At 38.3% G+C, this 16,825-nt stretch overlaps 1 protein-coding gene across 4 annotated transcripts in view; it reads left to right on the plus strand.

The window, feature by feature from the left end:
• The window catches only part of TTC8 (tetratricopeptide repeat domain 8), a 51,987-nt gene that overhangs the window by 23,449 nt on the left and 11,713 nt on the right, over positions 1–16,825 (plus strand). For 3 of the 4 annotated variants that reach the window (XM_045901382.2, XM_064571462.1, XM_045901383.2), the window contains 3 exons: positions 6,893–6,978; positions 11,201–11,288; positions 13,447–13,557. In XM_045901382.2, the coding sequence (XP_045757338.1) occupies positions 6,893–6,978; positions 11,201–11,288; positions 13,447–13,557 (285 nt within the window). Of the gene's footprint in view, positions 1–1,525; positions 1,598–6,886; positions 6,979–11,200; positions 11,289–13,446; positions 13,558–16,825 lie in introns of all 4 variants that reach the window. The other variant, XM_045901384.2, reaches the window with a different exon arrangement.

Raw genomic sequence — 16,825 nt, forward strand, 5'->3', positions numbered from 1 at the left:
GGCTCGATCCCAGGACCCCGGAATCATGACCTGAGCCGAAGGCAGATGCTTAACCATCTGAGCCACCCAGACACTCCCAAAGAGACATTTTAAAGAACAAAGTGGTGGGGGCGCCTGGGTGGCTCAGTTGGTTAAGCAACTGCCTTCGGCTCAGGTCATGATCCTGGAGTCCCGGGATCGAGTCCCGCATCGGGCTCCCTGCTCGGCGGAGAGTCTGCTTCTCCCTCTGATCCTCCCCCTCTCATGCTCTCTGTCTCCCATTCTCTCTCTCAGATAAATTAAAAAAAAATCTAAAGAACAAAGTGGTGGAACATGATGATAGATTAGATGTGGAGGACAGAGAAAGGACACACATTAAATCTGCCTCCTAAAGGTGCTATGAGAAGGATTGTTTTACTAACAGAAATGGGATAATTAAGGAAGGAAGTAGTCAGTTTCTACGGAAGCTGGGTAATTCACTTGAAGGCATTTTGAGTTTGAAATTGTGACAGACTATCCAAGTGGAAATACCACTGCACGTCTTGGAAGATGTGGTACTAACTGTTGGTGAGAGCCTGCACCCCATACACACAATGTGGAAGTTGTCTGTCACGAAGTGCTAGTGCATGTGGCCATGTAGGGAAGAGAGGAAACCCAGGTTGGAGCAGAAATCATGCCTATTTCTGTAAGTAAGTGGGTTTAGGCCATTTTCACTTAATATAAAGGTGGGCAGAGGCTTTCAATGTGACATGTAAAATCATGTAGTTAAACTGTCCTTATAAAGAAACATCCAAATAAAGGAGTCAATCTCTACATAGCATAAAGCTGTATCTTGACTTTTTTTTTATTATGTTATGTTAATCACCATACATTACATCATTAGTTTTTGATGTAGTATTCCATGATTCATTGTTTGCATATAACACCCAGTGCTCCATGCAGAATGTGCCCTCTTCATGTATCTTGACTTTTTGAGGATTAGTTCATTTATTGAAGAGACATGTATTCTTTCATCTAAAAATGTCTGAGCCAAGACAGTGTGCCAGCCACTGTTCTAAGGCCTTGAGATCACAGAGTGAAGCAGGCAGACAAAATCTCTGCCCTTTTGGAGATCATATCCTGGTTGTGCAAGGAATAGAGACAACTAGCAAATTTAGAAACACATCACGTGTCATGGGATAATAAGTACTATGAGAGCAACAGAGCAGGAAACCAGGCAGGGGATTGGACAGTGCTACAGGGGAAGATGCTATTTTGGATGGGGTGGAAGGTGGTCAGCGAAATCCACTCCGAAAAGACACTTAAACAGAGACCTAACAAAGGGGGGCGGACCCTACAGTCTCGTGTAGGAAGAATATGTAAGTCAGAGAGAACTTTAACTGCAAAGGCCCTGAGTGGAGGCACGCTTGGATTGCTCAAGAAACAGTAAGGAGGCCAGGGTGGCTGGAATGAGGTCTGTGAGGGGAGGAGTTGCAGACAATGGGTTCAGAAAGTAGACAGATTGTACACTGTTTGTAGATCATGGTGATGGTGTCTTTATCAATAGATTCATCTTGAGGATGTCGCTCTACATCGTGGCATTGATATAATGGGGTTGAGGAATAGGAACCACATTGAAATAAAATAGGATTTATTCTCTGCACTAACTGAACTTATATACTAAAGATTCTAAGGACTCTAAAGAGTCTAACAGACTTTAACCTTTACGTATTATGTGAGTATTTTAGAATGCTTTCACTGTTCTTCGTATTCATTGATTGAAAAAAATATGTGAACATCTTAAAATCTTAAAATTTGAAAACGTTAAACAAATAGAGCAGTGACTTTCAAATTTTTTCTTTAAGCAGCACAACCTTTCTCTTCAAATGACATCTCATGCAGACCCTGCTGTATAAAACAGACAAAAGCAGGGCTGCTTGAATTTAAGCAGATGTAGCAGACCAAGAACACACCCACCAGGACTCCTCCTTACTCCTCCACCACGTGAGCTTCAGCCCCTCAAAGCCTAGGGCTCTTGAGTAGTTCCTAAATCCTACTGTTTCTGCATCACCTGGTGAATTTTAAAATAATGGATTTCTGGATCCGTGCTTGACTTCCTGAGTCAGAATCCCCATGGGTATGTCTGGTAAATCTGTTGTTAATAAAAGCTCCACAGGCAATGTGAGTTTTCAGCCAGGATTGGGAACTACTGCTGAAGAATATGGTTTGAAAGGCAATGATTAATAGAAGGCTGGAATGCTAGGCCTTCTAATGTAGGAAAATAGAGCTGGGAGCATGAACAGGACTTGAAGGCCAGAGCTGTGTGTAACAAATGAATAGGAGGGAGTGTGTCTCCTGGCTTAATGGAGGAAGTCCACAAATTAAGAGAAAAGGCACAGCAAAAATGATTGTCAAATAGATCTCAGTAGCAAGGAAGTGATACAAAATTCTGTTTGAGAGCTAAAGTCCCCACCTACAAATTTTATATTTTTATTCTTAGGAACAGTGAAAGACTCTTTAATACTCCAAAACCAGGCAACATTGTTTGCAATTTTTGACTCTTCTTGAAATAGATCCTTATGCTTCATTAAACAACACTGTTGAGAAGATTTGTTTAAAGACTTTCTTACAGACATTTGATTAGTGAAGAATTTTTAAAAAAATTAAACCAGTAAGCAATAGAATAGTTCACAGATTTGGTTGCATTTATGAAGCAATCACAAAGGATAAAGACTTATTGATTCATATATATCTCTGCACAGTGAACAGAAACAAAACAAAACGAAACATAGAAGGACAACGGAAGGGTGAATTATGTACATGAGCACGATTTAAAAACGTTAGTGTTTGTTAAATAGGAAAAAGCTTATCTGACTTTGTCAGGAAATGTTTTATGGAAATGGAAATGATCCAGTAACAGAAAATTTACACTAGAGAAAATGCCAGTAAACAAGCACATTAGAGATGCACTTTCTAACAGAAAAATGTAAACGAAAGAAATTTTGGACTTGCAATTTTGCATTTATGAAATTTAGGGAGAATGCCGGGAGAGAGTAGAGTAATTGTTATACTGATATATTTTAGATGATATTTTAAATGGTATAATATTTTGGAAAAGAGTATGATAATATAAAACAGATAGCTATAAACATACTTATTCCATTTGTTTCTGTAATTTCCCTTCTCAAGAAATTTCACAAACAAGTGCTATATTTGCAAAGATGTTCACTGTAGCATTGGTCATAGTAGCAAAGCAAACTGGACGATAACCTATATGTTCAATGACAGAACACGAGCTTAGTAAATTATAATACGCTGCATGCCGGGCTTTTATGCAGCCATTAAAAATCATAATTATAAAAATTAGGCAGAAACAGAAAAGTGTTTATAATGTTAAGCCAACAAAGTATACCCTTTAGCACGTACGTTAAATTGAATTATCACATGTACTAGAAGGTATTACCAACAAACGGAAATAAAAATATTACAGGGTTGACATCTATTAATTCTACAAATATTTGTTAAATGCCTACATCCTGCCAACAGCTTACATTACAACAGTAAATAAAAAAGCTATTCTTCATGGCACTAATGGAAATTATCCAATTTTACCAAAATTTTATCCATTTTTTCCCAAAATTTTCAATAATGTTATAGCAACTTTTCATTTATAAGTTTAGCTACGGATTAGGAGCAGTGATAAATTTAAATGTTTGTAATTGTATGCTTCTTGTTGTTTTCATCTGCTTACACATATTTTATAGAACATGAAATTAAGCAATTTTTGTTTTTATTTAGTAAAAAGCACGAATTGTTCATTCCTCTGTTTTCCTTTTATTAATTTATTGATTGGCTTATTCTTTAAACAAGGAATTATTGAGCGCCTGTGTATTGGTGCTGTGATGGATGTGAGCAGTATCGAGTAGGACAGATGCCCTGTATCTGTTTTTTTACTCTGTTATGGGCTCATCACATTAAAGTTCTATTATGGATCAGCTTGTTCCATTAAGATGTCATTTTAGATTTTTACCACAAATGTTATTTTCTCAATGGAAGAAGGATTTAGGTAATGAGCAGAAAGCGTGCATTTGTGCATTTTTTATACCTTTTTTTCCAAACTATGTTTTACAACTGTAGCTGGAAAAGAAAAGAGAAATTGTCTTTTTAACATGTTGAAGAAATCAGAGGTAATTTGTATTAGTTACGTGGCCTCCAAATTTCTTTTTCAATAAACTATTTCACACAGATACAGAGAATATTATTGACAAATAGGGAGGGTACTGTGAAGTCGTACTTAAATGTTAAGAATGAAATTGATCTTCCATGGAAAACTATACTTCTGTCTTTCCATTCCTAATGCTTTTTCCATTTGTGTGGGCAATATTAACAAAACTAAGTGCCATGTGGGGTGGTGATTCTGTATTTGTCTACCGACAAATCTGGAGGATACTGTAGGTAACTAGAGAGAATATTCTGAAGTGATAAGTAAAGTTAATTTATGGAAAACTGTACTTCTGCCTTTGAGTTCTTATTAACTCTCTTCCCTCCTCACTTGTGCCTTTTGGGGTGATATTGGCAACACTGGCAAAATTGAAGTGGCATGTGGGCTGATTCTGGGATCTTCATTTCCATACGCTCCTTAATCATCCTAAAGTTGTTGCAGCTATAACAACAGCTAAAGGATGGCTGGTTTTTAAAAAATATTAGTGGTGGGAGCACTGATACTTAGAAATACACTGGGACACTCGGTTGGGTGTATTCACAAACATTATGTAGTCTAGATCTGCCAAGGTCCCCTCTCCTTATGGACTTTTGTAAACTTATGGCTTTTATATGACATTCTAGGCCTTCATTAATATCTAGATATTAGATTGATTAAATCATTCAAAGATTCTTAAATATTATGTAGTCATTTATTTTTAAACATTGGAAAAGACTTTAAAGAAATATACATCTGTCATTACTTTAACATTTTAAAATGTTAATAGCTTTTCATTATGAATCTTATTACTATGACAGTTTTGTTTGGCTCTTAAGTTATTTTCAATATAAGTCAGAAATAAGGAGTAGAATTAATTCAATCAACACATCATTCCTGAGTGCCTCTTAACAGCATAGATACATATCAGAACAACAGAGATGTGTAAGAAGGGGTGCCTGTCCTCAGGGAACTTAAGGCCCATTTGAAATGGTCACAAATAGTTTTGTCTAGTGAATCCTCAGTGTTCATATGATGAATGATCACTAAAATGTATATCTTTTTTTACAATTTTTATTCTATATCAACAATTCATGGTAATTTCCTTAATCAGTTCAGCACAAACATAGCGTCTTACGTAGGAAGACTTGTTTTAGGACCATAAGCAAAATCGGCAGCCTGTAATAAGTGCTAAATCTAACCTTGGGCAATTAGAATATGTGACAAATTTAGAGTGACATATTTTTCTGAAAACTAGAAGGTCTGTTATATTAAATAGGAGAGTGAATATGATCTATCTGCTGGAAGAGTTCTTTATAAATATTAAGTTAAAATTAATATGTTCAGATATTTACAATGCAGTCCTGAATTGAGCTGTTCGAAAATATGGTTTTCCAGTATTTTCAGATATAATGCTAATGAAAGTTATACTTTTTCCCCGCATTTTTTTGCTTCCACTTTTATTTCTGGCTTGGGGAAAAAGGAAAATAAGCATATGAAAGTAGTGTGTGGCTTGTTTTTAATTCCCATAGCTTTCAAATAGAGGTGTTGATTTTTTCAGGTCCATTAGAACATCAGTGTGGTGACATCACCTCTTTATAAGGAGTTTGCATATTTAGAAGTCTCCCCTGGAGCAAGAAGAGATGGGGAAACACAAGGAAAAGTTATTAATTCTGCAGTAGGAGATTGAAGGAACTCATCTGGCTTGCATTTCAGGAAAGAGTTCATATTAAGACATGGACAGTAATATGGGATATATTCTGAGCTAATAGAACTGAAATCTGAGAGTTACTTTAACTATTGGATATCATGGTTATACTAACATTGGCTAAAAAATAAGAGCTTTCTAACCTTGAGAGAAAGAATAAATATAATAAAACATGAGAATTCTCTTTTAACTAATAACCCGAGTTTTTATTCACCAGATCTTCACCTGAACTTCAAATTTGTGTAAAGATGGATTGCTTTCCTTTTTGTCCAAAAGGTTTCCACTTCTTCTGTATAAAATCCTAATTCCTATTTAGTCATCTCATGTCTGATCTCGAATAAACACTAGAAAGAACAGACTAGAAGACATTAGAGAGAAAGGGATAAACACATGTAAAATAAGAAAGCAGCTCAGAAGATCTTTTTCAGTCTGCAGCAAAGGCGAGTCTGACCCTCAGCATCACTAGATGTGAGCTGGGGTCAGAATGATAGAATAGTGGTGGTGGAAGACAATGGATATCCAAGTGCCTTTGCTCTTTTGACGCTTCATGATCCTGTTCTCTAGACCTCCTTCTCTCTGCTTACTTGCTCTTTCTCTATTTCTCTACATCTGTCTTCAAGTGGGGCCTGCAGTTGTTCCTGGCTGACACACCAAAGGCTTGGCTGCCACTGAGTTTAGAGGCACTTTGAATCATTGGACGGTAGATAAAGGGTGGGGAGAGCATACAACTTAGGGGATTTTTTAATATCCATTTTGGGCCTTGTATATTAAAATTGTATTCTAATATATTGTACATCTGCTTTTCTTTGATCCGTTTTTACTATTCATCTGCTGCCAGCCCTCTGGTCTGGAACTGATTATTTAGGGAAAATTGGTGGAGCCATCTGGAAACATGAGCAACTTGAGTTTCTGTCTGATTTCTAATGCATGTTTTGATTGATGCTAATTATACGGTTTATTTCATTATTTATTGTTTCTGTTCATTGTTCGAAAAGAAAATCCTAATCCAAAATGAATTGTTTTCAAAGGCTTTGGACTTGGCTGCCCTTTCCACAGAGCACTCTCAGTACAAGGACTGGTGGTGGAAAGTGCAGATTGGAAAATGTTACTACAGGTAAAATTTTGAGTATTTGTGAAGGGCTTAGACATGGTGGCATATTTTAGAGTCTCAACCCTGATCGTTACTTTTTTTCTGGGTCGATTTCCTTGGGAAGAAATGAGAACTATGTCTTTGATTTAGGTGAGAAAGCATTTAAACATGGTAGCACTAAGAACTGATACCTTTGGAATAATAAAATGGTAGTGCTGGGCATAGGAAACTCTGAGACCATCAGATCCAACACCCCTTTTCAGATGAGGAAGCTGAGGCCAGAGAGAGCCTGGGATTTGCATCAGGAACTACTTAGTGAAAGACTAGTTAGTAACGGACCTGTTGGATCTGAGTCTGTTGACTCCCATTCCTCTTCTCCAGCTCTCAAGTCTTTTTATGTCCCCTGATGCCTCCCATCCGTAAAGTGCTTCCCAGCTGAGAGCTTCCTTGTCCACATGTTACATTGTCTCACTTAAATCTCATAGCACCTGGAGGTAGTTGCTATTATCATTAGCTCTTTGTCCAGATGAGAAAAATTGAGCCTCAGAAAGATAAAGTGACTAGTCCAAAGTCACACAGCCTGTAAGTGGCAGAACAAGAATTTGAGCTCAGCTTTCTGATGCCAGTTCTCTTACTACTTACACAATTCTAGTGTTTCTCTAGGATCTGAATATTCTTATATTAATTCACTTAATGTTTAAACACATTTTTTTGGAGGTAGGGAGAGTGCACACGCAAGCGGGGGTGGGGCAGAGGGTGAGACTCTTCAAGTAGATTTCCCACTGAGCATGGAGCCCCACACAGGGCTCGATCTCATGACCCTGAGACCATGACCTGAGCTGAAATCAAGAGTCAGATGCCTAACTGACTGAGCCACCCAGGCGCCCTTAAACACATTTTTAAGCAAATTAATTGAGAGGTCAGAAAAGTTGTAATTAATTTTATGAATATTATACAGCAACTAGTAAATGAGATCTAAAACGTGTTGCCTGGTATTGAAATGCATTTGGAGCATTTGAAAAATAGAGACAAATGGGCAATTGTATTTTATAAATATAAATACATCTTTTAGTATTCAAAACAAGGTAGACCAGTTACTGTCAGCATCCTTTAGTACTTATGAACTTTACTTATCAAACACTGTGAGGAAAAGGAAATATATAAATGGAATGAAAAGGATGCTTATTCTTTTTTGGTTGAAATTAAGACTACTTTCCACTTAGATATTTTACATAGAACTTAAGTGTTTTTTCTGTTAGGCTGAGGAAGTAGTTTCTACTAAAAGGTAATTTTATAGCATTATACCATTAAACTTTTATGAATATAATTTCTGAAGGCAAGCTTGAAATCTGAGCTTCTAAACAAATCTTAAGAAATCTTTAATAATTAAAGAAAAGCACAATTTGCATTCCTTCTGCCATCTGTATAAGATGGCATTTAAATGAGTGTACCTTGCCATATTAATCACTGTTCTCCTCTGTCCCTTAATAGCCACTCATCTTTAGTATGTGCTCAGCACTCCTGCATTCACTGACTCACTAAACTATTTAACGAGCCAGGCACAGGGGTTACAAATATTTATTAGATAGTCCTTCCTTCATATGGTTTACAGTCCAATGGGGGAGAGAGGACAGTAAACCATCATAAGCATGGCTCCCACTGTGATAGAAGCAAGTGCAGGAAGCTCAGAGAAAGAGCTCCTAACTTGGACTGGAGAGGTCAAGGATGGAGCCCCAATTGACTTGTGTCTCTTGCTCCTGACTGGTAAATCCTGCCAGTTCTTTGTCTACAGTAGCTCCCTACTGCCCCATTCCCACTCCAATGCCTGAATTCTGACTTTCGGTTTTTTTGAATTGTGAATTGTTCCATTAGCTTCTTATCTGGGTTCTCTGCCCCCCTCCCAAATCCTTCTTATATACTACCATCAGAATAACTGTTATGAAAAAACAGCTCCTGTTGAATTCTTTGACTAATCTCCACTACCTCTAGGATAAAGTCTGCATTTTAAGTGTGGCATGTCTGATCTTGTCCCAGTCCATGCTTGCCCCTCTCACTCCCTTCTCCCATTACTTATTGTGTCCTTCTTTCCAGTTAAACCAAACAACTCAGCATTCCCCTCCCATGCTGTGCACTCTGCTGTGTGTCTGTGCAGATAGTTTGCTTCCATCTGAGATGTACACCCCCCACCCCACCCTGTCTAGCTCTCAAAATCTTGCCTGTCACTTCCTCCCTGAAACTATCTTGGTTCACTCCTCCTCTGTGCTCTCAAAGCACTTTTTTTTTTCTTATTAGCCATAATATGTTTCCATTTATTTGTGAACATGTTTTGTTCCATTCTTATTGGTGCCTTTAGGACATGTTTGTGATCTTCATTTTTGCTTCATGAAATGTGCATGCGTTGGTGCTTGACGATATTTACTGAATTAAATTGGAGAGAAAAAGTTGGCAGTCGGTGGGGTTATCTTGGGACTTTGACTCTCTGATATTGGCTTGTATTCATGAACTTGACTGATATTTTCCTTATTCCTAGACTTTCTTTGTACGTGGCCCACTTAATTCCTTTGCAGAAGAACCCATGTGGTTATTCCTTTTTGATAGTATTAGAAGAAGTTATCTCTTGAGGATGCAGTAATAAAAAAATGTATGACCCATCCTTCCTTCCTTTGGTTTCCAGGGTAGCTAAATGGCTTTGATTGCTCTTTTTTGTTTTTTTAATTTGTTTATCTTTCCATCACCATTGTTTAAAAAAATCTATTTGTTTTCATATTATTGTTTTATATGTATCTTATAGGATTATATTGTAATCCCTTTTAAATCATTTTTGGGAAGAGACATCATAGTAGATAAAAATACACAGACTCTCATGGATAATTAAGTGTGGCTGAACTTCAGCCACATGCTTAAGATTTGAATGCTCAGTTGAAGCTTTATATAGAACTATGCTGTTTTTCAGAACTTGAGAGTTCTTTGATAACATTTTGTGAGTACTCCTGGTAAAAGTTGTGGGAGCTTTGGCGGGGGGGGCTTCTGCCATTTCACACATTCTAACTTTAGGGTAGTTTGGGGGGTCCCTTTTAACCCCATTAATCCTACATCTCCCTACAGCTGCTCGGGTGTCGCCACACCAGTGCTCGAGGCTTAGACAACCAGCTAGAAGGTCAGAGTTCTTCTGTCAAGTCTCCGAATGAAAGTAGCACAGTGGAACATCCTGTGAAATACTCATTTCACAAAATGAAAGCATCATCAAGTGCCTAAGCAGCTCTTAGCTGGCTAGGGATGAGTAGTTAGGAGAAAACCCGACAGATCTAGAACAGGCTGACGTGTGCTTTAATGACTGACTGAGCTTTAATGCTCTAATGATTGAATCAGTAGTAATAAAATGGTCCCTGGGCAGAAGAAATGGGGCTGATATCAGGACAGTTGTAGTTAGGCAAGGAACAACTCTCAAATCTGTAGACTAGGACAGTCTGTATCAGATACGAAGATAAAAAAGGAAAAGAAAATGTTTCTAGAATCATAAAATGGTAAAACTATATCACCCAAGAAGCAATTACTACTTACATCGAAACTGTTTAAAAAGGGCTTTAAAAATGGGCCTTTGTTGGGGCGCCTGGGTGGCTCAGTCGTTAAGCGTCTGCCTTCGGCTCAGGTCATGATCTCAGGGTCCTGGGATCGAGTCCTGCATCAGGCTCCCTGCTCATCGGGAAACCTGCTTCTCCCTCTCCCTCTCTCCCCTGCTTGTGTTCCCTCTCTCGCTGTCTCTCTCTCTCTGTCAAATAAATAAAATGTTTTAAAAAAAAAATGGGCCTTTGTCTCAGAGTAAATGATGTTTTCAAAGAAATGCCATCCCTAAGTTCTTCCAAGAAAATGGAGACCCAGAGTGTTTACTCAGGTCACCTGTTGTATGTCCAGCTGATTATAAGCTCTTTGGGTGGTAAACTGATGCGCCCTGGCTCGATGGCAGCTCTCTTAGTCCTGCTGTGTCCAGGCTGCAGACAGACTTGTGACACACCACTGGAGGCTTACATGGACAGTGAACATGGGAAATAGGCAACTTTGTGCTCAACTAGATCAACATGATGCTGATAATAATTTCTATGTGTGTATGACATTAGCTTCTTTAGTACATGCTTACTCTTGGAGATAGAAATGTGATTTGTCTCTATTCATATCCTCAGTGTGTGAATAAGTGCTGTAGTATTTATTTTTAAGTTGAATGTCTCATTTTTAAAATGGCTGTTCTTAGGTTAGGAATGTATCGTGAAGCAGAAAAACAGTTTAAATCAGCCCTGAAGCAGCAGGAAATGGTAGATACATTTCTCTACTTGGCAAAAGTAAGTAAGTATTCTTGCCTGGAGTGAAATCTGTCTTCTCAAAATAAATGTTCAAATTCTGGCCAATATATACGGAGAGTCGCCAGTTTCTTCAGGAATAGTTGGCAAGTTAATGTGCTCAGACTTATTTTTCTTTATAGCGAGTGGAAAAGTGAGAACATATGGAGGGTAACTGTCTCAGGAGAAATTGATTGCCACGAAAAAGAAGAAAACCCCTTTGAAAGATTGCCCATTAGAGCAGAAGAAACTGCCACGGGCTTATTACCATCCCCGTGGGTAACGGGCCCCAGAGAGGCCTTCTTTTCTACAGCATGCCTGTCTCCCACCTAAGCAGACTGTAGAGAACCGGAGTTGTTTTTATGTAGGTCTTTGGCTTCTTGGCTCTGCCATAATAACAAAGACAGTATTTCCCCTTGATTGAACACCTATTCAGGAGAAGGTATTATATCCGGTCTGTTCTACCCACAGGTGAATTTAAGCCTCATAGCCACCCCGCAAGGTAGATTTGTTACATTTCCTTTGTACTCTTAGGACAGTGGAGACTTAAAGAGGCTAAGTAGGATTTTCAGGGTCACTTGGCTGTTCAGAGCCAGCACTCCAACGCAGGTCTTCCTCCTCACTGTCCCATACTGCCCCCCACAACCACAGCGGAAGTGAAGGGCCACCAGAATTTTCAGAAAAAGTTACTTCTTGGCCCTCGCCAGGGCTACCTGAAGCATCTGATGAAGTGCTGGTTAGGACATCATATTGCTGTATCTTGACTAATTTTTCAAAATTAAAAAGTGTGCGAAAGGGGGTTGAAAAGAAGAGCTATAAACAGAAATGCCACTACTTCCTAAATATGGCTTTATTAAGAATTTGCACACTAAAAAAGAAACAAAATGAAAGTTACACTCTATAAACTTACGGTGCTAAATAATCTTGATCTGTTTACCGTAGTTTTCCATCTTCTGTACATTATATATAAAACCTAAAATTCTTAAAGAAGTTTCTAAGCATCACAGTAGATTTTTAAACTTTTCAGATACCTTGAAATTAAAACTCAGGTCACACTATTTGACTGTCATCTTCTTAACTGATAATCGCCAGGTGTTTTAAAAAAATGTGCTTTTTAACTATTTCGTTGAATACATGGTTTGACATATTTTTCCATAAATTGATTTTCTTAAACCTATTATTGCCTACATGACTGTCTCAAAGTAAAATTTGCTTATTTTCTTTAATATATGAAAGAATAATTGCTATGAAATAGAGATCAATCTGATTGAGGAACAGTATTATTTCTGAAAATATTGGATTAATTTTTTAAAAATTAAATGTTTTATATTACTTGATATATTTTGTTGTATTTTAAAAAGCAGTTCAATGGTGTATAAAGTAAAAGTTGAAATATTTTCATCCATACCTCTCCCTTTAATCTCATACTTTAGCATTAAACACTGTAAACAGTTTTTCTGTGGATCCATTTGGGCCTTCTTCAAAGCACAGTCTATTTGAAAAGAAATAGAGGATCCAAGATCATGAAGAAAAAATGTCATAATCTTATGTTTCCATGCGTAAAACTGTAATTCCCTATTTTAGAAATTCCCATGAAGTATATGATTTATTTATGCTAATGTTCTAATTGCTAATTAAGTGGAAGCCATCAAGTGCTAACTTTCTCAACCCCCTGGCCCCATTCCTCACAAATCTGTTCCTCCTCTATTTCCGAGGGCGCTTTTCCAAAACCAGCTTCTCCACGGGCTCTCCACTGCTGCTCTTTCTCAGACCTTCTTGTTCGTTGGTCCTCCCCTCCTTCTCCTATGTCTCCAACTTCGATCTCCTAATTGGTTTCTTTGGGCCCGCTTATAGACATACTCCCGTCTGTTCTATCCTAAACAGATTTTCCCTCATTCCTTTCTTATTGAGTTACTGCTCAATCTCTAAGGCGATAGCAAGCCTACAATGAGCGTTTATTGAAGGAATAAATGAGTGGATGCTTCATATATGACATGTGAAGATAAAACTAACATCACTATTGAAAATCCACGTTTCTGAAAACTTTTTACTTGTCATATCTAGGAGATAGTCTGTTACTAAGCAATAATTACAAACTTGTCATAACAAATACTGTTATTTTAAGAACCAGTACTTTTATTGAAGTGTATCTTGGTTTTAGGTTTATATCTCATTGGATCAACCAGTGACAGCTTTAAATCTTTTCAAACAAGGCTTAGATAAGTTTCCAGGAGAAGTAACCCTACTTTGTGGAATTGCCAGGATCTATGAGGTAAGACTTATATTATTCAAAAAGTTGGTGTGAAATTGAGGTTATATGCAACTTAAGTAAGTTCATAGGCCCTTGGGATCCTAGCAAGGAGAACAGTTTGTAAAATTATGATAACTGGCCTGTGGTTTACTAACAGAGTAAGAGATTTTAGTGTATGCATTTAGTCAAACTAAGTTTTTATTATGATGTATTTCAAACATACAGAAGAGTAAGGAGCATGGTATGAGATAGGGATTTAAATGAGTTTCCCACTACAGATAGCTATTTGTCTGGGGTGCCTGGGTGGCTCAGTCAGTTGAGCATCTGCCTTCCGCTCGGGTCATGATCCTGGGGTCCTGGGATCGAGCCCCGTGTCGGGCTCCCTGCTTAGTGGGGAGCCTGCTTCTCCCTCTCCCCAACCCCACCCTCTGCTTGTGCTCTATTTCTCTCTCTCAAATAAATAAAATCTTAAAAAAAAAAAAAGATAGCTATTTGTCCAGCACATCTATTGATCCTTCTCCCAAGGTCTGTAATGTCAAATATCAACTTTTTTTTTTCTATATATAGTCAATATGTTTTGGGGGCTTTCTATTCTTTTGGTCTGTTTGTCTATCCTTGTACCAGTATTATACCATCTTAATTACTACAGTCTCACATACTACCTGGTATGGTTCTTTATCAAGAATGTTTTGTCTATTTTGGGCTTTTACCTATTCTTACAAATTTTAGAATCATGTTGTCAAATTCCATGGAGAGCCCCATTGAGGTACCCTTCCCACTGCCTAATTACTATAGCTTTACAGTAATTCCTGATCTCAAGTTGGACAAATTCTACCACCTACTTTTCTTCACAGCTGGTTATTTTTGGCCCTTTGCTCTTCCATATTGATTTTAGGATTGACTTATCATGAACCATTAAAAATCAAAACAATTCCTACAGGCATATTGATTGGAATTGCATTGAATATATGAATGATGGGGGTGGGAGGGCTGCCTTTCTTCCCACTCTTCATCATGGTAAAATTCTCCATTTATTTAGGTCTTCTTCAGTGAATATTTTATAATTATCTCCATGAAGATGTTATATTGGGGGTCCCCAAAACCACCCTGCGTTTCAATGATTAGAAGGACTCAGGACTCAGCATTCAGTCATCCTCACAGCTAAGATTTATACCAAAAGGCTATAAAGCAAACTCAGTAAAGGGAAAAGGTACATGGGTCAAAGTTCAGAGGAAATCAGGCACACAAGCTTCTAGGAGTTGTCCCCTAGTGGAATCACACAGGACACACTTTAGACTTCTTCCAACAAGTTGTGACAACATGTGTGAAGCACTTTCCATCAGGGAAGCTCATGAAAGACTTGGTACTCAAGGTGATTCCTAGGGGTTGGTCATATGGGCACCTTCTGCCTACCATGTACCCAAATCCCAGACTCCGAGACATAAAGCAGGTATTCAGGCACCACATCAGCTTTTCGCACCACACAAAAAGTTTAGGTGTGTGAGCCCCTCTTATCATTTGAGGGAAGTTTTTCTTTTTTAATTAACATATATATGTATTACTTGTTTCAGGGGTACAGGTCTGTGATTCATCAGTCTTACACAATTCACTGCACTCACCATAGCACATACCCTCCCCAGTGTATATCACCCAGCCACCTCATCTCTCCCACCCCCCTCCACTCCAGCAGGAAGTTTTATATCAATATAGGGAACCCACCAATTTCTCAGATGCCAGCCAGCGACCAACCTTACAAGCAGGCCTTTCTAAGAATAGCAGTTTTCGGTCTGTTACACACTTTCCTGCAGAGATCCATCCCGAGGTTTAACTGTGGATGGAATCCTTTTTTTCTATCGTATTTTCTATTTGACTATTTCTGGTAAGTAGGAATACATTAATTTTTTATTATTATTATTATTTTTTAAAGATTTTATTTACTTATTTGACAGAGAGAGACACAGCAAGAGAGGGAACATAAGCAGGGGGAGTGGGAGAGGGAGAAGCAGGCTTCCCGCTGAGCAGGGAGCCTGATGCGGGGCTTGCTCCCAGGATCCTGGGATCATGACCTGAGCCGAAGGCAGACGCTTAACTGACTGAGCCACCCAGGCGCCCCCACGTTAATTTTTTAAAGTTCATTTGATACTAGAAAACAGGCCTAATACTGGGGTGCCTGGGTGGCTCTCTGACCTTTAAGCTCCACCTTCTGCCCATTTCAGTCCTTCTTCTCAGGCAGAAAGCACTGGCAGAAAGAGCTAGACATCTATGGAATCTTTGATGGTTGCTGGTTGGAAGAATTCCTGCCAACCTTCTGTTATAGTCACTCTGGCTGAGACAGGGAGTAGACCCTTAAAAGCTCCCTTCATCCTTCCGTGCTCAGGGTCTGACCAGGACTTGAAGGACCATATCCTTTTAGAAGTCTACAGGGGAAGGTTTGGGGAGAAAAGTAGAATTGGAGTTGGCTCTCAAAGTGGAGAAGAAAGCATCCAAGTTGTGGGAACAATTTATCATCCACAGAAAGCATGATCAAGGACTAAGTGCAAATTTAAAGTAGTGAGACGCAGTATTTCCCCTTGAACCTAACTGCTAATTTCCCTTGTGCCAAAGTTTACCATACGAAGACAGATTTCCAGTGTATTCCTTTTCTCTTTATGTGACAGTAAATTTGGAGTTACTTAGTAAAGTTTGTCCCTTAGCATTGCAGCCTACAATACATATATGCCTTAGGGATTTTTGTATGTACATCAGACTTCCCTGGAGGGAGCCTCTTCCTTTATGTTCTTTTTTATTTATCACATTCATTTTGATCTTATATCTTTTCAGTGTTTTCCCGTTTTAAAACGAACATGTTGTCCTGCCTAATGTGCATTACTTATTGTTTAAAATGATTTATTCTTGCTAAATTTGGTGGTGGTTTTAATTGTTCTTGAGGAATTCTGTTTATCCATTCAAAAGGCAGGTCTCTGAACTGTTCTTTGTTGAAGATATTTGAAATTAGAAATGTTACCCTAGAAGAGATTATTCTAGTAGTCCTTAAAGTTTCCTGTGTGTTCAAGTAACTTTAGGAAAGGTTGAGAAGGGTGGCCTGTCCTCTGCCTACTGAATCAGATATCCTGGAAGGCAGGACTCAGGCAATTATTTGTATGTTTGAGCTCACTAGGCGTTTCTCACATATAACAGAGTTTGAGAACCACTGCAACATTCACCTCAAGCTATTTGCAGTTTTATTTTAAATAACTTAAATTATAGTGTTTTGTGAATTTGTTCCAAAATAACCACTATCAACATCACT

Source organism: Mirounga angustirostris, unplaced genomic scaffold (genome assembly GCF_029215605.1).
Source record: "Mirounga angustirostris isolate CCGP_5_RB_7025 unplaced genomic scaffold, mMirAng1.0.hap1 SCAF_9, whole genome shotgun sequence".
Classification (NCBI taxonomy): domain Eukaryota; kingdom Metazoa; phylum Chordata; class Mammalia; order Carnivora; family Phocidae; genus Mirounga; species Mirounga angustirostris.